At 37.7% G+C, this 24,160-nt stretch overlaps 1 protein-coding gene across 10 annotated transcripts in view; it reads right to left on the bottom strand.

The window, feature by feature from the left end:
* The window catches only part of MAGI2 (membrane associated guanylate kinase, WW and PDZ domain containing 2), a 763,738-nt gene that overhangs the window by 62,324 nt on the left and 677,254 nt on the right, over positions 1-24,160 (bottom strand). For 5 of the 10 annotated variants that reach the window (XM_074869878.1, XM_074869880.1, XM_074869884.1 and 2 more), the window contains 4 exons: positions 11,116-11,207; positions 5,263-5,455; positions 4,186-4,272; positions 1,908-2,156 (listed from right to left, as the gene is read on the bottom strand). In XM_074869878.1, the coding sequence (XP_074725979.1) occupies positions 1,908-2,156; positions 4,186-4,272; positions 5,263-5,455; positions 11,116-11,207 (621 nt within the window). Of the gene's footprint in view, positions 1-1,907; positions 2,157-4,185; positions 4,273-5,262; positions 5,456-11,115; positions 11,208-16,823; positions 16,866-24,160 lie in introns of all 10 variants that reach the window. The other 5 variants (XM_074869881.1, XM_074869882.1, XM_074869886.1 and 2 more) reach the window with 3 other exon arrangements.

Here is a 24,160-nt window from a genome sequence, read left to right as displayed (position 1 = left end):
AGTCAATGATTTTTAGACTGTTTTTATTACTGATGACAGATTATGTCATTTTCAGCTTATTTTTTCTGCTACAGTTTTGGAACAGAATTCACATAGAAAGGGTATTTTCTTCTCTGTTCTGTCACTATCTACAGCAAATGTCATTTTTTGTTCATTGCTGTTCTTCTAAACTTAGGATTTGGGTGCTCTTTGGGATCACTGAAATTCAATGCAGTTATTATTTGAATAAATTCGCTTGTCATTTCCACAGCGGACTGTCATTTTCCTTCACTACTGGAGATGTTCAACTGAGGTTCAACAGTGGCTACCTATGTAGGTTGGGGAGAAAGAAAAGTACCACAAGAACATGTTGCAGGCTAGGAGGCAAAGCAGGATCTTGAACCTGGGTCTGTTTTCTTCAGCAGAATATGCCAGTCACAGAACTTTTGGTTGCTTGGGCATTTTCTTTCTCTTCCTCTCTTCTTTCCCTCTCCATCTCCCCCAACCATAAACCCTATCTCTGAAATAATTTTCTTGAAAAATTCATGACCGACTTAACTGATTAATATGTATGTCTCTCAATGTCCTCTATGGACTATTTTTTTTTCCTGTCTGATCTTCTGCAAAGAACTTCCAGTTGGCTATTATATCAAATAAAGCGAAAACTTGGAATCCCAAGAGCCTAATTATCCATGGTTTTGTTACAATATTAATTCTGGCAATCATGGAATTCTAAAATTCAGCTGAGGTAATATGAAAAGCAACTCTTTTAATAACTGCATGATCATGAAATACTGCAAAGAAGTTTTCTGACATCATTTTCTATTGTGAGATATGGCTTTCCCAGTACTGTCTTAGTTGCTTTTCTGTTATGAATTTAGAAGAGTGAAGTTTGGCCCTAAAAGTTGAAATTGTGCTTTTATTTCCTGAGGAACCAGTTTTGGGCAAAGATAATTTCCTTCAAAACATGTTTTGATTGCAGGGAAAGGACTGAATTAGACTGCAACTTTCAAAATGACAAATGTTCTCACTTGGTTTTTCAGCAGTGGTTAGCATTCACATTTTCAGATGGATTTGGTGGGAGGTGTCTCTCAACATAAAGCCTTTTATTCTTCCTCCTTCCAATGGGATCAGTTCTTGGTTAAATGTCATTTGAAACACCCAAGGGTGCCCCTGTGCCTGCAGCTGCCACTACCAAAGGGTCTGAGTTTCCTGTATGTCCTATGTCACATCTGCCTAGATGTACCCAGGACATCTCAAATGGCACTAGATGCCTATATTAAAGCAATAAAGTTGAGCCCCAGCAAACATTACTTTTCTGGACAGAAGGTGAACTATAATTATTAAGATCTTGCCACTATATACATCATCTCCCTGTACTCAGCTGAAACTTTTATACTATCTATACTCCAGGCAGTTAAAAAATCAACCTCTCTGCACCTGTGTCTAACCAGTTTTCCCATTTTCCAGTTGCTTCTGCAGTTCCCTAACGGGACAGCTGCTGTCATGGGGTTTGCTGTGATCTTAGCTTTTATTTCAACTTCCCGAACTTCAGTGTGATTAAAAAAAATTTTAAAAAAGTATAATTCAGCTGTGTGTGGGGGAATAATTTATCACATAACCCTATTGGTTACCTGCAGAGTGTGTCTTTGGGATATAGGAACAGAAAAAATCTACTTTGTGGGTGAATCCTGTCATACTCTGAGAGACAAATAAGTGTGTGAAGCACAGAGCTCACAAAAACATTTGGTTTTGTCCAAGACACAACAGACAAACAAATGGTGCCCCTAGAAGCAACATTGAGAGTCTCTTCAGGTTTAATCTCTGCAGCGATTAACTAGCACGTCAGGTTTTAATTAGGTTTTTTTTTTTTTTTTTATTTGGGGCAAACTTGGAAAAATATAAGCTGAAAAATGTGATTTACTTACTTATTGTGGACCCAGATTCGGGCCTGTTCAGGGAACTGATGATAACAAAGCCAAAGCCTTCATTCTCCTTGCGGTGGATCACCACATCACTTGTTTGCAGGCTGTGAGAAGTGAAGCCCTCAGGGGGTGTAGCATTGCTGCTAGAGACAGCGTGATTACTGTTAGCATAAGTAGCGTAGTCACTTCTTGGAGAACTGTGGTGCGTGGACACTGAGCCTGGGCTTCTGCCGTTCTCTGGGCATGGTTCTCCTACAACATAAATCACACCAGTATTACATTACAGTCTGACTTGCTCAGTGGCTCTGTGACTTACAGTACATTTGCTAATGCAACATGAATACAGTTGACTGTCTATAGCCCAGACTACCACAAGTATTAAACTAGGAGCTGTAATAGATGCAGAGAGACAGGAATCTACACAATTATGCAAAACGTTCAAGGGCAATCAGATAAAGTGAGCCTGAACACTCAATGCTGAACTATCAACAAGAGAGGAAAGGAAAGTAAGAAACAGTGGCTACTTGGATTGCAAAAACATTAACAAGCACTGTTCCCTTGTCTGCTGGTTGATCTGTCATCCAGAGGAAAATGTGACCGACTAATCCAATATAAAATTATTTGTGTTTGGATTAAAAGAATTTAAGCAGGCAGCTAACATAGAGTAATTAGGATTAGCTGCATAATGTTCTTCTTACAAGCTGATTAGCATGCTCAAAAGATGTTGATGGAATAGAGCAGTTATACAATGAAAAATAATCACAAATAGTTTTACTGTGGGTGTCATGACAGAAGCAGTGGTCATTTAAAGGTTTGAAGATGCTCTCGTGTGGTGAGTTAGGGCAGAGGTGAAAATGGTGTCCATCCACACTTCAGTATTGCTTTATAGTAACAAGAACAGGGAACAAGTTAAATCTTGTGGGATTACACACTTTTTTAGTACAGGCATTTTGGCAATTGAAAACAGTAAAGTTACACTTCCAGATGGGAAAAAAGATTTATATTCCTTGCAGATATAAGTTGTTTACACAAATCAGCATTTATTGACAGTTTTAATACAGAACTTTCAGATGAATGTAAGTAATATGTTTTCTGTTCAAAGCAATGAGAGTGGCAGAATCATTCTACTGAACATGTGAAGAGCTTACACATACACACATACATCCTAGGAAGAGAGATTGCAAATTAGACCTTCAGTGTGTATATATTAATAAAATAAACATCATCCAAGGACAAGCTGTTGTTTTCTCAGTCAGGTGTGTCCTTTAGCAGTCCTTCTGCAACTATGAAATAAAGTGATTAGAGAGAATAAAGAGGAAGAAAAACAAACAGTTATTATACTCCTGCATTAGAATTGAAAATCTCCAAGAATTACTGAACCAAATCTGCAACTAAATGCCATAGTCAGTGACAAGAGAGATCTCATTTTCTGGCTGTCATGTTTCAGAAAGCTCAATATTGTTTATATCAGTATGGCTGCAACAGAAAGGAAATTGTCTTACCCTGCAGAATGACCAAGAGCTGGCTTGGCCATAAAAGAATGCAACTGAATGCCATTAAGTATAGGAAAAGAAAGATAAAGGAGGAAAAGTTTAAATGGCTATTTGATTGCCAGCTGTGCAATAGATATTCATCAGAAAAATTACATTTTGCTTCTGCCTGTGAAAAAATGGCATTTTAATCCACATTGTTCTGGATGCCACATTTTCCTAATCAAATTGTTTTCCAGAGCCTGTGAATGGTGATTTTCTGTTCCAGATCTGGGTAAGTGTCTGTGCAAAATGGTGATTCCAGTCAAGGGCTGAGATAGATATGTACATCAGCTATCAGGCAGGTAAGGAAAGCCCCATACCCCTCTGTTGTATACATTCACGTTAGTGAGAAATTCACAAAAAAGCAATTGGCTTGATGTGTTAGTATAGCATTTTTCAGTCATGCCCAACATCAGTCATTTTAAAATGTTTCCACAAAGCTTATGTTGTAGTACACCAAATTAAAATCCTGTTCAGCTCCTGAAATGCTTAAACATTAATGAGTTACACACTATACTCCCCGGTGTGGCACTCTTAAGGCCCAAGAATAACTCCAGGTGTTTTACCAGCTTGCTTCATTTTCTGTGCCAGGAGACCAGAGTGTCTAATAGACCCTTTTATTTAATATTTAACAAGCAGCAGCAAAGGCTGGCATCCATTCTGTGCTAGCCCTCTTGCTAATTTTGCCTGCAGTCTGTACAGCTGGCTGACCCGGGAAAGGTGCTAATCACAAGCACTCGGCGGATTACCTTGGTTATTGGCCATTTTCCTAGCGCTGGGGGAGCTGCGAGGGGGCGTCGCGCCGGGCGGAGGGGGACCTTTCTGGCTGGAGGACTCTGGAGTCAGTAACAGAAGAAAGTCAGTCCCGCGAGAGTGCGGCTGGCAGGGAGCTGCGGTGCCGCAGTGGGAGGGGGACTGCGAAGACGAAGGTGAGTGGGAGGGCGGCTTTTTGGCAGGGGAGCGAAGGGGAATGGCGCAGGCAACGACAGCGGATCTAGGGCACAGGGAGGCAGAAGACAGGACAGGCTGGGAACGTGGTTTTGCTCATTTCTGGTGCCTCAGTGAAGTGTACTCACCACAAATGTTTCAAAAGTTCTTAAATAAATGTCTTTCCTTGAGTAAGCAAAGGTTGAAATGGAACAGCAGCAAATTCTCCCATGAAAGCATTAACAGATGCCACCACACATTTTCTCAGGTTCCAGTGTTTTCCAGTAATTGAGACCAAGCTAGTCTAAAGGTTTAATTTACTTCAAATTCTTCACAAAGTTTTAGGTTTATTTTCTGAATGAGTCTGCTTGAAGGGAAGATCCGGCCCTGTTCCTAGGAGCCGCTTGTGCCATACAGAAGGTTTTCAGCCAGCTTGCATTGCAGTTGGGGGGGAAAATTCCAGGTGACATCAGTGAGACCAGAAATGGGCTTTTAACACATACAAGAGTGAAATGAGTTCCCGACCCAAACAGTTAACAATCTTTGAGCCTTTCTCTGATTGCTTATTGACACAGTCAGCTTTAACTTAGGTGAACGTTTTGTCCCAAAAGTGGACTAGAGGAGACAGCACAGACCAAGACAGCATGGAACAAATCCAGAGCACTCATGATCACCACACCGGGGTTGCCAAGATTGTTTCCACTTCCGTAGGAAACAACACTCAGCTGTAGTGATTTTGTCACAGAAACAAGGGACACATATTTACAATCATTCTTTCCCCAAAATGACACAAGCATTCATTTTGATTTAAATTTTCTCATTTTGTTTAAAACAGCACCTGTTTGTGCTGCCAGCATTGAGATCTGTTTTTCCTTTCACCTTTCCCAGCCTTCACTCACCTGTGGGTAGCACCTTCCTCCTCACAGTAAGATTCACTTGCCCATTTCGGGCAGCGTTATGCATAAGATCAATCACATATCGGTGGGTTTTGCCGGCCACTGGAATTCCATCTACATACACCAGCTCATCACCAGGATGGAGACGACCATCTCGGTCTGCTGAGCCCATGGCAATTACTGCTCCGATGAGAATCTAGGCATCAAAGAAACAAAATCCTGTCATATATACACTGAGCCTCCAATTTAGTGCCATGAGTGTTGCAGTGATTTTCCTTTTCTTTTGAAATGAAGCTAGTGGTTCAGTGCGGGTGAAGAGATCTGTGTGTGTCTGAAAGCTGTGCTCCTCCTCTGTGGGTATGATTGAAAGATGTTTCCTACCTGCTTAGGAGTGATACACTTGAGAATCCTGATCTAAGGATATCTTGATATCTTCAAATCAAGACAATCTGTCTATAAGGAGTGTTGAGTTTATATAGACTACATCATGCAGAAGATCTAAACAGATTAATTCCATGTAAGGGTCCTTTTGATGTAAATTAGTTAGTCTGCATATTTCTTATCAAAGGTTCCTCACTGCTGGGTGATTTAAGCACCTGGAGTAATACACTTGAGGTCAGTAGTGGAGTCCCACTACACGGAGTTTGCTTTGGGACTTTGGAAAATAAGTGTTATATCAAATGTTGTTACTCATAATGAAAAATTGCTCAGGTAGTGGTTGATTAACAAAATGGAAAAAGAGGAAAAATGTTAGCTTACTCTGGGCAGATGTTGTTTTCCCAATTCGATATTTAAATGTAATTTGTATGGGACATATGAACTAGTAAAAAATCTGTTCAAAACCTTTTAATGACTTTCTCCACTTTCTATGCACATAAATTCACATAATTTATTAGAAAAAGACATATATATTTTCCCTGTGGAATAACTGGTAGAACAGTTGAGATTGATTCAAACAAAACCTGCTTTCTTTGAAAGAATATTAAAGCATTCACAGAGCGTGTTCCAAATTTTCCTTTCTCTTGTTCAGTGTGAGAGTGAGCACAGAATGATGGATATGACATGCCATGTGACAATCTGCTTTGAATAATAAAAGATAAAAGCTATCAAGTATTGCTTTTCATGATGAACTGCAAAGGCTAGATGTGGTAGTCACACAGGTGGTCTTGTGTGTTTTTGTGGTCTTAGCTGCAGAGTTGCAAGTATCCCAGCAGAGTGTTTAAATGAAACTCCATGTGGAGCCTGGAGAATTTTTCCCTAGTTTCTAGCTCCCTTTGGCTCACTTTTGCTTTCAAGACTTAGCAAAGAGAGAACACGATGTGGCATTTTCCTGCTTCCTGGTGTTAAGCAGTGCCAGGCTGAGTTGCCAGAGAGACTCTTTCAGGTTCTCCATTCTGTTCTTCAAATAGTGAAAGAATATACCTCAAAGCTTTGGAAAATACTTTGTGCAAAATCCAACTATGAAATATGTATTTATGCTCCTTTACTGGACAGGAGAAAAGCTGTCCAAAGCTATGTTTAGCTAGGTCTCCACAAAGTATTCTCAAAACCTTTACATTTGGGCTTCTCATATGAGTAAGAATTTTGTCCTAGTTATCTTGGGAAGAGATGGGTGATAACCCCCTGCAGCTTGGAAGGTTGTAGGGACTGCCTTCCTCCTTTGGTTTTATTGAGCATTTGCAGTTTCTTTATAATTGTCTGCCAAAGGATTGAACAATTTGTGCATTTTTAACCTTTGGAGAAACACAAGTGCAGCTCATAGCATGGTAGGTCACCACTATCTACAGCAAAGTGCTAAAACTCTTTCCTGTTTTGACTAAGTAATTACTGCTGACATTTCACATGTCCACAGTGGAATGTGATTGTGTTCCTCATCTCATTGGTGGAACTGACTCCTAACATAAGCAGCATAGTCCTACTTTAAAGACTTCAGGCAGGTGTGTTAGGCAAGATGATGGCCACCATATCTGTTACTGAGTATATTTAATATCAAGAACAACTTAATTTTCCTTCTTTTTAATTTTCTGTGTCTGAATTTGTTTCTTATCCAGTATCAGTACGGCTGAGTAGTTTCCATAATAGTTATAAATTGTACAAGCAAAACACAAATTGGAAAAATATTTATCAGGTTTATATTACCTCTGTAATGCAGTTTCATACTCGCATGAGATTGCTTTGAATGTGTGAGGAAAAGGATGATGACATGTAGGCAATAAAGTGTGTGTTGTAGAGAAAAGGGACAGTTTCACCTATTGTTTGAGATTAAACCTGAGAAATGCTGGGATTAGGAATATCGTGACAGAATATAATCTGAAATTGAAGGCTGAGTCTATTAACTCATACATGTTAATCTGTTCTGATACTGAGTTTCTTTGTGATTCTTGGTAATTATTTGACTGTGTTTCAGTTTCTCTGAATATAAAACAGTAGCTTCACTGGCACATAGTAAAATTTAAGTAATACACATAAAAGGTGTGATTCATCTCACCTAATTTTAAGTGTCTGTGATGTTTAAATCCAAGCTAACCATCTGAACTCTCTAATCACTGCTAAAAATAGGAGTTCCTAAGGCGTGGTCTGCATTATCCTAGTGTTTTGCTCTGTGGACATCTGTTATGTCTTAGAAATGCCTGTTTCTTGGCACTGATCATAAAAGGAATATAGACATACATCTTGCAGGCATTTGTGAGAAGAATCCTAGTCAATCTGTGTTGAAAAGGTGAAACTCTTAGTGTAGTTATGTATATGTTCCTGTGATTTTGAGTTTGAGCTGCAGAAATGTATCTAAAATACTTCGCTTTGGGACAACAATTTGCAACTTCAGTAAAGTTCTAATTTACGTATATTTGCAACCTTTCAGCGATATTATAATTCATTGTAATAGAGTCAGACTAACTCCTCAAGTTACTGGGAGATGTGATAAATACCTGTGGAGTTATGATCTCATGAGATTTGAGAGATGATTGGAACTGGCCCAACCCAGTCTTGATATTTGAAATTTCTCAATAAATTTAAGTCTTTCCTCTGGAAAACATCTTTATGCTTACAAATACAAAAAGTGGGAGTAGTCCAGCAGCACTTTCTCTCTCTAAGATGCCAGGTAGCTGATATAACTAGAAGGAAAACAAGCTATAGTCCCTCTATAGTGTCAGTATTATCCTTCTAAAAAAACTTTATGCGGATTCTACATCTTTGGAAAACTTACTGCCTTATGCTGAAGAATCCATATTTGTTTTTAGAAACAAAACCACAAAGACAAAAGGCAATGAGTTTCCTTTTGTTCCCTGTTACCTGACTGCACAGCAGGAGAGCTGAAACAAACATTTCAAAGCATCTCAGTTCTCATTTCATAGGAAATGCAGGAGTTTGGAGGACAGACAGAAACTGCCTCTCCTTTTCTTGAGGTGAAAGGAATGGGAGGCTGCAGGTGGGCTGTGTATGGGGAAGTAAGAAGGCAGTGGAGGAGAGAAAACAGAGATAAGAAGTCTTGTATTTTGAATATAAAATAGATGGAAACTAAAAAAAAGTGGAGTACATCTGTCATCTTTATTAGTGATGAATTTGAGCAGTGAAAACAAGTACATGGGCAACAAAGCGGGAGTGAGAATTGAAAAGTTCAGCATTGCAACACCTACCTCTAAGGAGGTGCCTTTTTGTCTCATAGGATCCTCAGCCTCAAGCTAGGATCTTACTCATTCCTGAGGACTTTGAGACATGGTTTGTGGGGGGACATGAAGCCTGTTAGATTGATACATCTGGGGGAAAACTGCTTTTGTATTTGCAAGCCCTGAAATAGAGATAGCACCCTTGAGGCCAAGTTCAGGCTGAGAGCAATTGTTCAGCAGGACAGTGAAGTTTCTTAGAAGGTGGTTCACAGAAGGCAGCATTGTTGGTCCTGCTCTCCAAAAATAGCAAGGTGCTTATCTCTGCACTTGGTATCCAGCTATGACTCTTTGACAGTGAAGCCAGGTCAGTCCTTTGCTGAAAAGAAACTAGAAAGAGCTGCTTCCTCTGTGACAGTTCAGTGCATAATGCATGTAGCTGGGAGGCAAAAGACTCGTTTCCAAATTCCCACTATACTGGATTGTTGAGCAGAGACATAAATTCAGATCTCCCACAACTCTGCCATGTAATCTTAACCATCAGAATATTAGATATGCCAAACCAGTTTTCTTGCAATCCTTTGGGTTGAAATCATTCAACTTTATATAAATAATCAGATTTTAGATGAAGCATTTGAACTGCACTTTTCTCCAAACTGCAGAGCCAGTCAGACATTCAGTCTGTGACTACTTAATTATCCATTTGTAATGAAAAAAGTACTAAAGAAGACACCAAGACAGACTTTCCCAGAATACTGAGCAGCCTTATAGCCAGCAACACTTTCCTGAGAGGTGGGAAATGCCACTAGACACTATTGTCTGAAGCAGGTAGAGGGGTATTTTCAAATCTTCCACTAGTGCCAATTCTATGCGGGATAAAATGATAAAACGGGACATTTCCTCTAGCTCCTAACAGATTTCCTTTTTGGCTTCACCCAGTAGGTGAGCTTTGAGAACCCATACTGGCTGGGCCATCCAGAAAGAACAGGAAAAAATGCATAGCTGGAGAATGTGCAGATGATGACTCAGCAACCTCAATTTATGTGTGCTCGGACATGCTCCATGGAAGAAAGTCAGATGCTGGAGGGGCTTCAGGCCCACTGCAAGTGTAGATGATGAAACAGTGCTGTTTTGGTGTCCTGTACAGTTACACCTTATTTAGCTTTAAAAATCCATTCCAAAATAGTTATTCTAAAATAGGGTCTCCACATTTCAATCAGCATTTGAAGCACCTTTTTTACAATATAGTGCATTTGTTTCTTTTTACAGAAGGCATCAGTAAACTATTAATATTTATCACTACTTTTGACAGATGTTGACAATTTTAAAATAGAGGAGCTTCTTTGTTTCTCAGAGCCATGTGTTGGTTAATGTTAGTGCTTGAATGACAACTATATTATTCTGTATGAATTTGAATATGGCATATATAGATCTATCAATTAGTTATACATTATCTCAGGAATGTGGTAACATAGGACTCAGACTATGCATAGGGTTGTGATAGTAAAATGCTACCATTATCAGTTTGGGATTAGTCCTCGCTGACAAACCATAGTTACATCATTAAAGTTATTCTGACGGAGTACTAAGTCTGCCTGCTCTCTCAAAATTTATAGTATTTATATACATCACTAATTTATCAAAATGTGTACATATTTATTTTTAAAATTGTGTATATATTTTATTTTATATTTTATTTCACCTGCAATGAATCTTTGTTGGTTTTGTTACCTGTTATTTGGTTACAGGGATGTCTCCCTCCTAATGGTATAAAGCTACCATTTTTATGTCTGATGCATCACATGATGTTGTCATCTAACCTGGAACATGGACTACCATTCCCTGGTGGGACCTTCTGTGTTTCTGGAAAGAAACTGCATTGTCAACAGTATCTTTTAACCTTATGCATATATATAGTCTGCCTACATTGAACACAGTTATACATAGTGTTACATAACCTGATTTTTAAAATCTTCTGCTTAAACCAGGTTTTGAAAAGTCAAGATTAAAAGATGCCAGGTCATACTCTGCAGTAAAGGGCTGAGTGATGCACTGTTTCTGACTTAATACCTTCTGATTCTAATTAAATTTACTGTGACATCTTTTAGATGCTGACAACCTGAGAGTCCTGTCTTTTTCTGTGGATGAATAAAAAAAGCCATTTTACTTATAGCCTTAACATGGTGTTCATTTGGGTTCAGCTTTACACTGATTTTAGAGTTATGAAAAGGAAAGTCAGGAAGAAATAACTCACAGGCTGTCCAGGCTCATCTCCTCCCAGGATCCTGAAGCCAAACCCAGACTCCATTCTCCGAAGGTGAACATCGAGCTCCTTGTAATCGGGACCTGGTTTAAAGGGAAATCCCACTGAGCAAAGCATTTTGGCTCTGTCTTGAGAATTTGCACCATCTTCCCTCCCACCTTGTGTTCATTGCACATGACTAATGGCATCCTGGTTAGAGCTGGTGGAAACAAATGGGACACAATGTGTTGTACACAGACAAGGAGGAGACTTGAAAATGTAGGTATCTCTTGGAGGATGATTATGTTCAGTAGAATACACTAAACCAAGCTAGAACATATTCACAGGAAAACAGTACTGGAAAAGTCTGTCCAAAATAGACGTTATAAAGATGCCTTCTTCCTACAACTGACTGCATAATGTACTGCTGTTCATCCACCTCTGGTATTTAATTTTTTTCCTTGCAGTTCATTAAAACCTACAGAGAATAAACTGAAATGGCAGATAGAGATACATAGAAAAATTATCAGTCCAACTTACAGAAGATGAATAATCACTACATTTTACTTCCACATAAGATATAAAGCAGTATGTCTTTTTATGTAATGTAGCTTTTAAGTACTCCACTTTCAGGTAATACCCTCAATAAAGAGTTTTGATGAAAGCTATCATTATAAGCCTCCAAGTCTTAGGGTTTAAACTGAAAGCTAACATCATTAACTTGAACTCCTTAATGCTACTCAATTAAAGTCTCAACAGCTTTATGAATCATTAAGATTGTGCTTCCATGTGCCTGCGTAACTTGCCTGTAAACATATATTCTGCCCTGGAATGTATCAGTACAGGAACATAGTTTTTTTATAAAAGTCAGTTTCTTATAAAAGTGTCTTTAGTTTAATTTGAAAGAACCAATTGTTTTGGGTCTTGATGCCCTCAAAATGCAAAAGAGAAATTTTGAATAGAATTTCACACAGTATAAAGTGAAACCGTAAGCAGTTAGAAGACTAAGAAGTTGTGTATTTTGACTATGGCTTTGTCTGCATGTTCAGAGATGTTTTAGGCTCATTACCTAAAGCAGGACAGTGATTAACGGGAATGGTCTTTTGTACAGATTACACTCTGGTCTATAAATTGTGACAGTTTTTGGACAGTGTCAGCTTGTTGCTAACCCCAACAGACAAAAAGGGATGAGTAGGTTTATTTCAGCAAACTGTTCATAGTGTCTCCAGTTGTGCCTTGTTTCCTCAGGAGGGGAGGGACTACAGATGGCTAAACCACCATATTTCAGTGACTCTCATTTACAGATGTCCCTCCAGAGCCATCAGTGGACACCTCATAAACTGTGGAGTTGGGCAGATCCCAGCTTTAGTCTGGGATTAAAGCCAATTCAGTTTCAGTCAGGTCTTGCAAAGACAGACACAGAACTACATGCAGTGGCTCTATACTATGACTGTGCAATAAAAGTCCTCTCTAGACACCAGCATAGTGCATTATTTCAGCAATGTATATGAGTGAGACTCAATCACAAATATTTCAACTGGTAAAATAAAAGTATTGCCTTTCCCTACCAACTTGCTTATCATATATTTAGAAGACAAACCCAAATAGATCCTAACAGCTTGTTATCCTGACTTTTTTCAATTTATTTGATGTGTCTCAAATAAATAAATAAAAGAACAAATGAAGTGTGTGCATGTACATATGTTAACTTAATGCAAAGGTTGGTTCAAGTGCGAGAGGCAAAGGAATTTTAAGATGAAAGCGATACCTTATCTTTACCTGATTTGCAGTGCCTAAGTGTAACAAGGATGTGGCTTAGTACTAGGGAGAGGGTTTTGTAGATAGAGACAGTAGGATCACCATTTATAGCCCAGGTCTAACACTCAAAGGCACTGTTTTCAGCAGTCTGCCACAAACCAGGTACTACCTTTATTTGTGCACACATGAATGAATATGCACAATTGGGACTATATTAAGAAGGTATAAGAATGTCAGGTTGTGAAGAATACACGCTCTGGCACACTGGGATGAAAACATACCTGAAACACATACATTGACAAAGCTGATCCAAATCAATGTCGGCAGCAGACTCTAAAATAAGGGGTACTTTTTTTTAAAAGAGACTGTTTTTCTACCTGTTTAGAATGGAATAGATAAGGCAGGTTGACCATGAAAAGGTTTAGGTTAAAAATATTGTATATGGGCATACTTTACTATAAGCTCTAAGAGCATTTGGAAGCCTTTGGATTAACTGACTATGCCATCACACTTGCTCAGAAGAGCCTTCCTTCCCAAATAGCTGGAAGTCTACGGAGTCCATTCTCTGTCATCTCTTACCAGGCCACTGAAAACTGCTTTTAAAAACTAATGTTCTTTTCTGTCCCACCAAGCAAACAAAACACGGGACTGGAAACGATCCCCAGGTCATCTAGGCCAGATCCCTGTTACTGCAAGCCTCTGCAAACAAACAGCACACAGACCTGACAGGTAAAGACACAGGCAAAGAAGACACTGGTACCTGAGCTTGTTTGTGGCCTTTGTCACTAGATCACCTGCTTCATCCAGAATCTTCACTGATGCATTGCACCCCATGATTTTACTTACTTTTTCACAGTAATATCACACTATCTTCAGCAACTCATTAGTACACTTAAGACTGTTTCCACCACTGCTGTTGCTGGTTGTTTCAGCTTTCATGCTTGGTATGATAAGACTCGATTGGCTTCACTGACCAGCCCCCCCATTGGTCTGGAGACAACTACACCATAGATACCTAAACTTACATGTCTGAATGTGGACCTAATTTCCACCCGTAGTTTTTGTGCTTAGGTCATTAATGAAAATAACACAGAAGACTTATTGCAAGGCTCTCCACTAATATTACCCTTTCAGTCCAGAAACTGTTCTTTTAATAGAATTGCTTATCTGTGTTCTAGCCAATCCTCTTTACATTTTGTGCTAACCATTGTTTTCTCCAGGCTAACATGGAAGTGCTTCAATCATAACTGGCATTTTGTAAAATGTTTAGTTGAAGTCTAGATTGATTAAAAATGCATCACTTGTTTGGTGTAAAAATTCAGTTACCGCTTTACACAGAATCACAGAATCGTCTAGGTTGGAAAGGACCTTGAAGATCATCTAGTCCAACCATTAACCTAACACTGCCAGTTCCCAACTACACCATATCCCTCAGCGCTTAGTCTGACACAACCAACTTTTGATAAACTCCTTTTGCACTAGGTCTCAGTTTATCTCCATATGGGTAGTTAGTCTTTAATCAAAAATATGTTCTAAAGTCTTGCTGCTGCTGAGATCCCTTTTTGCCTTTTTCTGAAAGACAAGTAAGCTGTTCACTACTATGTGTTTTTACTACAGGAGCTCATGCTTGGTAGATTTACTAAAAGCTCCTACTATTATGTGGCAGCAGTTTCAACATTCCTGAATGTACGTTGATCAAGTATTCTTACCCATGTAAGTGATTACATTTCATTTGATATTTCTACAGTGCCTGCTTCACTAGGATTCTGGTACTTTTTTTTCCCCTCATAAAGGATTGCTAGATATACTAAAATTTTGGCTTTTCTTGCTGGACCAGATTTTCAGTTGATCATAGAAAGAAAATTACCTATAATTACAGAAAAATGACGCTCCCGTGCCTTGCAATATACTGCAAACTGTTGGTTAATATAACCTCATTATGGAAAATGTGCCTTTTTTTTTTTTTTTCCTCTTGGTAAAGTAGATTAGCATCTTGTGGTTCATGCCAAGTAAGAATAGGTCTACAGACATGGGAGTCAAGCCAAGATGGAATTAGCATAGTCTTTTGCACAGCTTGTTTATCTTTCCAGTCAACTTAACACACCTGAATGTCCCATCTCCTACCAGTTTCATTGAAAGGAGAGTTTCAGCTTAAAGTCAATATTTCTTGTGGTATAATATGGGTATCCTGTGCAAGAATGACAATGTTCTCTGTTCTCCCTTGCCTCTTTACACATTTATATTAGAAAAAGAATTTTAGATTTGTCAGCTAGTATCTTCATTGTCTTTTTTATAGTTACAGCATTTTGTTTCCTCTTTTTCTATAAAGGAAAACTTTCTTAACTGATCATTTGGCCTAGAAGAGGAAAAAACCAAACAATTTACTTTGCTAGGTTATAAAACCAGCTGAGTCCCCCATGAATTTGAGAATGGTATTGGACAAGGTGTGATCTGATCATTGCTGCACAGTGAGCACAGTAAAGAGCATGGGGAAATTCTGCTTTCTGGTTCCTGGACGACAGGGAATTTCTTAAATGTAAAGGTACCAGAATAGATTGTTACGAACAATTTTGAGACCTCATAGATGAACATGTGATTATCAGCTCTCAGCTACATTTTTGTACTGTATTCATTTGAACTGCTAGGTGAATTACACATTGATAAGTGTAGATACAATTGTTTCTTAGAAGTATGTAGAGAAAATATATCCCTGAAGATAACTAATTCATTTCCTGTATGAGTCAACTTGCGCAAGTGCTATGTGATTTTACAGTGATAAACCTGGTACTTGGGATGATGCTGTAAATATTGAGATGGATTTTTTAATTATTATATCTCTTCTATATTGCAGTTAAAACAAGGATGAAGATCTTTGTTGTAATAATTTCACAGTCTTTCTGGTTGTACTCAACTTTCCTGCTAAAAATAAAAATTAATTTGGGCTCCTTTGCTGAAGATGGTGAAGATTTTTTCCATATAAATCATTACTGTGAACTGTGAATTGTGGCACAAATCTACAACAACTTTTTATCTGAGTTTCAGATGGTCTTGAAAGATGTGAAAAGCTTGAAAACAGTCATGGGTCTGCTGGTCTCCAATGTGAATAGTTTTTTAAAAAACTTACATAATTTGTCTTGATATTTATACAGAGGAAAAGCTGGTAAATAAAGACTTCAGTATAATAATCAGCAAAGAAAAAAAAAAGAAAAAAAGAATTGGTGTGCTGACAGAGTTATTCAACTTATAAACTCTACGGAGGTATGCAAAACCAGCCCAATATCATATTTAATTTAGGATCTCTGTCCAACCTGTGTTGGACTAGAAAAGACTATAATGAGATTGTCAAAACAGCCTTTTTTTGTAGGGGAAGCCTATTTTAACTGTTCACTTAACATGATCACATTGGGAAATCAAATATTGCTGGTTTTTAAACAAGTCCATTGCCACTTTACAAGACCAATGTTGATTCAAACACCTGAAAAATCTCATTTTTTTGAAAAGTCTTGCTTTTAGGTTTTTACAGAACAAGATATATGTATGGGAGCAAAGAATGAGTCTGTGTAATACATCAGTTCTATTCTTTTGCAAATGAAGATAGAATTAATTTCAGTTTTACATAAAAAATTGCTTAAACTTAGATTTGGGCATGAGCTACAGAGATATATTTTCATGTTATAGAGTGAACACTAATGTATGAAAGTACACATAAAACATTATAAAACACACACAAAGTCTGGCTGAGGAAAAAGAAATACTTTTCCTTGCTCAAAATGAAAATCTATTATAAAAAGATTTAGAGTTAGCATACTACAATTCCACAAAGTTCATATAAAAATAAAATGGTGAATGGATAGTCATGACTGGCCATTATCTAGAGAAATGATTAAAGAAAAAAAGAATAACTAAAACATAAAATGAAGGACAACTAGTTTACAGAACAATGAAGGCTGAAGAATACTTGCCAGAGGAATCCACTCGAAAACCAGTCCTGGGCAGCACTTGTTCTGAATAGGAAAATGGGGAATTAATGATGAAATACATTTCTCAAGTTATTTAAAGATGCAGCATCAATTCTCTGCTGTGTTTTGAATTAATGAAGTAAATTTCTACATTTTATTGCAGTTCTTTTCTCCTCCCCTCCTTCCTGACTTCCCAGGTGGTACATGTATGTATTCCTGCTAGATGTAGACCTCCCTGTACATTTCCATGCAAAGAGAAACAGATGGTAAGACGGTAATGTTGCTTTAACATAACATAGGTTATGATGAAGATAAAATTGTTAATGTGTTTAAAATTGTGAAAGTTAGTGACAATATTTGTACTTACTCAAGTACAGCAATAAAAGGGAAAGTTTAATGGCTGTGTTTAGATGACTTGACCACCACTTTTATTCAACTTAATTGCAAAATGTCTTTTATCGTTAAGAGAGAGATTTTCCTAGAAGGATATAACAACAACTGGTTGTATGTGAAGGCAAACGCAGGTAAACCCATTTAACCTACTTTTCGTGCAGGTAGTTTCAAAGTATTTGCATTTCACTAGATGAAATGCAGCAAATAACTGATTTGTTTTCATATACAACTATTTTGCTGGCATTAGAGGAATCTGGAACAAGTCCACAGCTGAATTCACTGTCACACTTTCTTTGCTGATTTTGAAATGTTCTGACCAAGAATTTCTGTTTTATTATCTCTGCAGCATCCAGAGTGAACTGCAAAATATCCCAAACCAGAGGTGATTTCCATTGGCCTACAAACAACAAAAAGGTAAATAAAGCACTAATGCATTCATGTGACTCTAAACCAGAATAGCATACCATGCATATTTCATGGTATAAACGGGGTAAAGTCTGTCACATCAGCATCTGTAGGACAGTGATGCAATATATGGGTGTATATTATCTTCCTGAGATAGAAGGAAAACAGAAGTGCATTTAATACTGTAAGTAGGTAGCTCCAGGCAGAAAGAAGCCAGAGAATGCACTGGAGGCCAGCAATTTTGGCTAAGCCTTCTGGAAATACATGGATGTGGTGAGACAAATGAGAAGACAGTATTTCTTCTGTGGGAAGCTCTTTACCACTTTGGAAGAGTTTGGACTAAAGCTAACTGCCTTCTGGTGGGCTGCTTCCTAAAGGCAGCATGGACTGTAATGGTGGCAGTTGAGTAATTCATAGCTTACTTGAGTCAATACTGAACTAATGCTCTAGGGCAAAGACATTTTCCCAAAAATGGAGATAGAGGCCACTGAATGTCTCACAAGTTTTTTAGTAAGAGTATTTACATAACAGTCATGACCTGATCAAATTCAGATGACTGCTACCCTGCTTACCTAAAATAGTCTACAGATTCCACTGGATGGGAACATCCCTTTCGATTTGGTTTTCCTGTTGTATTTGTGTTCACCGACTGTGTTAGGATTTGTGTCACGTGGGCTATGGTGTTTATAGGTGGCTGCCCGTCTTTACTTTGGTGGTTAAAGGAGGTAATTCCTTCACCCACTTTAGATTTTGTAAAGTGATTTGGGATCCTTCAAGATGAGAGGTGCTATCTAAATGTAAATTATTCCACCAGCACAACTCCTGAAAACTGAAACCTTCAAAACTGATGCTGCTCCACTGCAAACTTGGAGAAATTATTTTTTTACTCACATCCTTTCAAGATTTTAATGGAATTCTTAAAAGAGACAGAATTATTTTAATGTACAGAAAGCAATTTCATCTTGATAGTCTCAATAAGTTTTTAGGTTTGAAAGGATGCAAGACTTTTCTCTTGGTCATCCAGCTAGAATTACTCTTTGGAACTGCTGTGAGAATGGTTCATTCTGTGTTTCCATTTCTGCTTGCAGTCACCCTAATATGCCCCAGAATTGGCCTCATGCAACAAAGTGAAAGAAGCACAACCATGCTCAAACTGTGATAAATTAGGGTACAACTTGCTATTTTAAGATCGACATATATTTTAAGTTAGCAGTATCTTTTTTGTAAACTATTGCCTGTCAACATGGTAGTTTCCTTCAAAGCTAATCTCAAGAAGTCTGATCTGGCTTTTGTTTCAGAATAGGTGTCTTTTCTTTGCCTTGCAGAACTTCATATAGAGTCTCATGGTATTAATTATCATCTTGTAATCAACCATTCAGCATCTAGCATATTTTTTCACTCTAGTTGAGGAACTCACACACATGAAACTTGGAACTGTGCTATGCTGAAGATGTTGAATCAAGCCTTAAAGTTCTTAAATGTATGATCACCAGGAAGATAAAACTAAGTGCAGACTTGTATTTTTGGTAACCACAGCAAAGCAATGTTTATTTTAGGAGGAATCTGCTGTCAGCAGTCTGGGTCTGTGTGCAGTACAGGAGGTTTGTAATTATGCCACTGGCACTTTGAAAAATAGAATATAACCTCTAAGTAGCTGTGGTCATGTCATAGGCAAACTGTTAGCAACTAGTAGAAAACTTCAAAAGAGGAAAGATTTGTGAAGAAAATCTAATGTATAAGAAGGGACTTTATTAGCAATGTTTCCCTATGTCAAATGCAGTGATATAGGCAGTTCTTTTCAAAACTCCCATAGTTCTGGGCTCAGAGACCCTACAGAACAGCAACATCCAAGTGAAGAGGAAAGACTGCTGGGATGGGTCCTCAGCCAAGCAGAACGCACGCCATTCATGAACATCCTGGTGCCTTGTTTCTGCTACGAACAAACTGATTGAACTAGTAATTTTACCAAAATACTGAGAGAATCTAGCAAACTTTGTTTTATAAAAAACTGTCAATTAGTTTTTATAGGAAACTAACCTATACACAAGGCAATTTTAAACTTTTCATTTACTTATTATTAAATTCTTTTTGACCTTTTCTAAACTTTTACTATGTTAAACCTCCTGCCTCCACCTCTTAGGAAATGATGCAGCAGAAGGTATGTTTAGAGAGGCCAGGACAAAGAGACCAGACTACCCAACACTGCCACCCTGAACAGACATTCAAAGTGCAGAAAGTTTTAAAATATTGATGTAAGATTTCTGTATTCTCCATATGAAGCCTTTTTGGTTGAAGTTCTGGTGCTGCATTGCCATGAATAGTTGTAGTCTTTTATATGCTGTAGGAATGAAATAATTACAAAGTAGAGCTTGAATGAATAATAAAATACTTGGTAAATTTTCTACATTGATTTTTTTTAGTTCAGCTGACCTGCCCTAGAAACAAGAATTGGCAAAGTAAAACTAAGAAGCCTTCTTCTGAACTGCTACTGTAACTGAAATAAATCTCCACCATGGGCACTACTTTATGTTCTCTGGAGAACAAGGATACAGCTGTGTATTTCAGTCTTGCTATACATCAAGATTCATTCCATATCAGATGAATGCAAAGCCCAAGTTAATTTTGCTATTAAAAGATAGAATAACAAAAAGCTTGCACATCTGGTTTCACGTTTAATCTAAAATAAATTACACCCATGGTTTTGAAACTGAAAGCTGCAAAACATTTGTGAAAACAGATAAACAATAAACAGGATCTGGGACACAATCCTGACTTAACTGAAACCAATGGTGAAAATACTGGACTTCTTTGCTGTCAAGATACAGCTCTGAGATCACAGCTCACCTGCAACATGACATAAGGGTATTCTTATTTGTACCAGTGGAGTCACTGGTATTCTCTGGAGGAAGAATTATTCTGATGAAAGATAGGGATGATAATATTTATTGTCCATACTATGTTATTTTCTGGATTATACTTTGTTGAATGCTAAATACATGGAACAAAACTAGCACTAGGAAACATTTATATTTCAGCATCTCAGTCCTAGCCATGCTTTAGGTAAATAGGAGTTTTACAAATGAGCAGAATGAATATGATTATGCTGCAATGTCCTTTCCAATGGTGGGCAAGCAGGGGTTTGAAACAGCACATGGGCAATACGGTTCTCATTGGTCTCGAGCACCTGTGACCAATTCCCCAGTGCTTACAAGTCAGTTTTCTTAAATTACTTTGACTTCTTAAGTACACCCTACTACTTTGCAGATGAAAATCTGTTTGCCTACCTTTTAGAAAAATGTAAATTGTTCAAGAGAGAGAAATACTGCATCTTTAATACTGCCATCAGTTGTAAAACTGTCACTTCATATCAGCATCAGTTGTTTGGGACCTACTTTGCAATCCAGCAATCACAATCACTTTACATCCACAGTACTGTGATGACGATATTCTCATAATTCCATTTGAAAATGCTTTTGGTTTCACTGTCAGTTCTTATAACCAACAAATCAGTTTTGTCATGGCAAGTAACTCTTTCTGCAGTGATGAACAATACAAAATTATTTGATGTTGGTCTGCTAAATTTCCTCTCCTCTTGTGATATATCATCTCTTACAAAAAAAAAAAAAAGAGTTGCATCAGTTCAGTAATATAAGTTCTTAGACCTTCTCTGTGCTGTTGCTTGGGGTAGCAATAGATGCAAGGAAAACAACCCGTACTGTTTAGGAATTACTGTGAGAAATTACCTTCCTATAACTCAATTCCTCATACTCTGGGCCAAGGAGTACTTTGATGGTAATATATAATAATTAGTAATTTCCCAATAGTCTTATTTACTAAGTGAAGGCAGACATGTCTTACAAAGGGCAGTAACTGGTGAACAAAAATATTGAAAGATATGGCAAACTGGGCTCAAGGAATATTTGAAACTAGAACCTAATTTTCTGAATGTATAGTCCCAAACCCTTTGCTCATACAAAACCCCCCCTTTATATTTATATAATACTTCAGAATATTATGTATTTAATGCTATCATAGTGCTACATATATGTAGATATGCACACATATGTATATATCTTTTCAAAACACCACTACTAAAATGTGATTTTTTTTTAGACTAGAGATGAGCAAAAATGGGAAAAATTGTTAGAGGCAAAACTTTTGTCAGAAAAATACTGTCTGAAAAAAATGCAGTAACAGTTATGTCAAAAATTTCCTTGAATTTTTAAGACTGTAACTGTGTAGGTCTTCAGCCAACAAACACTGACAATAAAATTCTGCTTAGCTGTAGACTATGCAACAGACCACCTCAGGTGATAATGCACTCAGTTCTATACACCTAATTTTTCTTTTTTTTTTATGTTTCATGAGTATCAAATTTCAGAAACCCTGATGGCCTGAGTATTTTTCTGCAAGAATGGTATTTTCAAAGTTACACATTATGAGTCAGTATAATGCTGTCTGACAAATCTTTCCCATGGCTGATACTTTAACACTTCTCTGTGCTAAATACCTGCAGTGATATTCCAGAGCCTGTGAATATGTATTGAAATGTCTGTCTGTTGCCCTTAGTGAAAGGTATTCATAAGTCTGCATAAGAAAACAGTCTTTATTTTATGAAGGCTAATAATGCATTATGCTAATACATTTGCTATTTACAGGTTTCACAGCTGTTGGTGGACTTTGCTTTTTGGTTCTTTTCCAATTTGTCTATCTCTCTGGTAGCAAAAAAAAATTACAGTGTGTGACAGTTGATGGATTTGAATGGAAATTCTGAAATTTGTGATACTGTGGTCAGGGGAGAAAATTACATGGGAGATTTTGGAAGAAGGAACCTTTGTCCTTCCAGTAAAAGTTGGAATTGTAATTGTTCAGATTTCACTTTTAATGAGAGCTTATCACTGGCTTATCTCATTCTTCCTACCGGCATTTTTGTGTCACAGCACCAGTCTTGGACTACCACACTAACTGAAGGACAGATGTAACCTAATTGCTGTTAAAAAAAGTGTTTTATTTTACTACTTTCTTTAGAGGAATGTAAAACCAAATTTCTATTATACATTTTATAACTAGAGAAATATTATAGCATTATGATTCCCAACAGTTTTGTGTCTCCTATTTGACTAATGTGTGCCTACACAGGCCTCCAAACAAATTTTGTTATAATCTGTGTATTTACAATAAACAGAGTTCAATATTAAATATAAGAAAGGTTAAGGAGACTTTATAAAGGCAAAAATCTTAAATTCAGGAGAATGAGTTCTCCCAGTGACAACTGTGGAGCTCTAGTTACAGCTGTACAACTGGTACATATCAAGTCTTGCAATTTTTTTCATTAATAGGAAATTCCTGATCTGATGTTCCATTTTATAGTTTCTGTTCCATGGTTATCAGCAGAGTTATGTTGTCACTTACACTGTAAGAGTTTTCATCAGGAGAAAGGAGTTAAAAGTATTTGCCTAAAATTTATAGTTGGATGGAAACAGGAAAAATTATCCAGTTATTTGTGCAGGTCTTCTCCTCCATATTTGAGTTTTGCAAAATAATGAAACAGCAGAAAGCTAGGTAGGTTCTCTTCACCAGGGAGAAGAAATAAGTGAGGGCGGGGGGAGGAAAAAAAAGCAAAAAAACCCCCGAGAGATGGAGAGACATAGCTGCAGAAAGCTCCCTTCTTTGGCTTTTAGGCAGCTGTTCCGGATGATGTGGTAATCTTCATCAGTCTTCGGAAACACTTTATGCTCCTTTTTGGCCTCTTGGAGCTATAGAGCACAGCTGATGGGTGACAGCCAAGGCAGGTGACAGCGAACAGGTGAGAGCTGACAGGTAACAGCTAACTTGTGACAAACAATTTTCTAAGGAACTACAACTTACAAACCAGAGTTGCATTCTGCTTTTGTAGTAATGCATCATTTGATTTGTCTCCAAGCTGTATTGGTAGAACTGCCTCCTTGAAAGTGTTCCCAGCTAGGAAGCAGTAGTCCTTTGTAATTCATATGAGATCATTAAAAATTGAAATCTCCCTATTGTGTAGGTCCTTCACATTCCTAAGGTGAAAAACATTCCTGTAGAAAAAATATCCTTTTTCATGGAGACTTCCTGCTTGAAGCACCTTTCTTGCTATGATTAGGTTAGGATGAGCATACCTAGCAGCTAGAACAAAAGCTTGTGAATCAGGCTCCTTGGGTCTAGTTCTTGCTCTGCTTTGAGTCATGTTGCTTGCACTCCTCACAGAACTATGCTGTGATATGTAACTTGCTTAACTCCCTGATAAGGAAGCAGGAGGCTTTGATGAGGTCCTGGTGAGTGCTGACTGCGATGAGATCCTCTCATAAAAGGATCTGTAGAAATTCAGATCTATAGCAGTACAAAAATGAACTGTTTAGTAACAGAGTTTCACCGTGAGAGAAACAAAAATCTAGCACTATCTTTTGGAGTTTTCCAGGTCATGATTGTTCACTATGCACTATTTTTAGAAGATGAACCTCTTTCTTTTCTGGTCTTGCCAGGAGATAAGTCAGACTTGCTTTGAGATAAGAAGTACTTAA

This window comes from Strix uralensis, chromosome 5 (assembly GCF_047716275.1).
Source record: "Strix uralensis isolate ZFMK-TIS-50842 chromosome 5, bStrUra1, whole genome shotgun sequence".
Taxonomy (NCBI): domain Eukaryota; kingdom Metazoa; phylum Chordata; class Aves; order Strigiformes; family Strigidae; genus Strix; species Strix uralensis.
The sequence above is the reverse complement of the archived record's forward strand: the minus strand, read 5'-3'. Positions and strand labels throughout refer to the sequence as shown.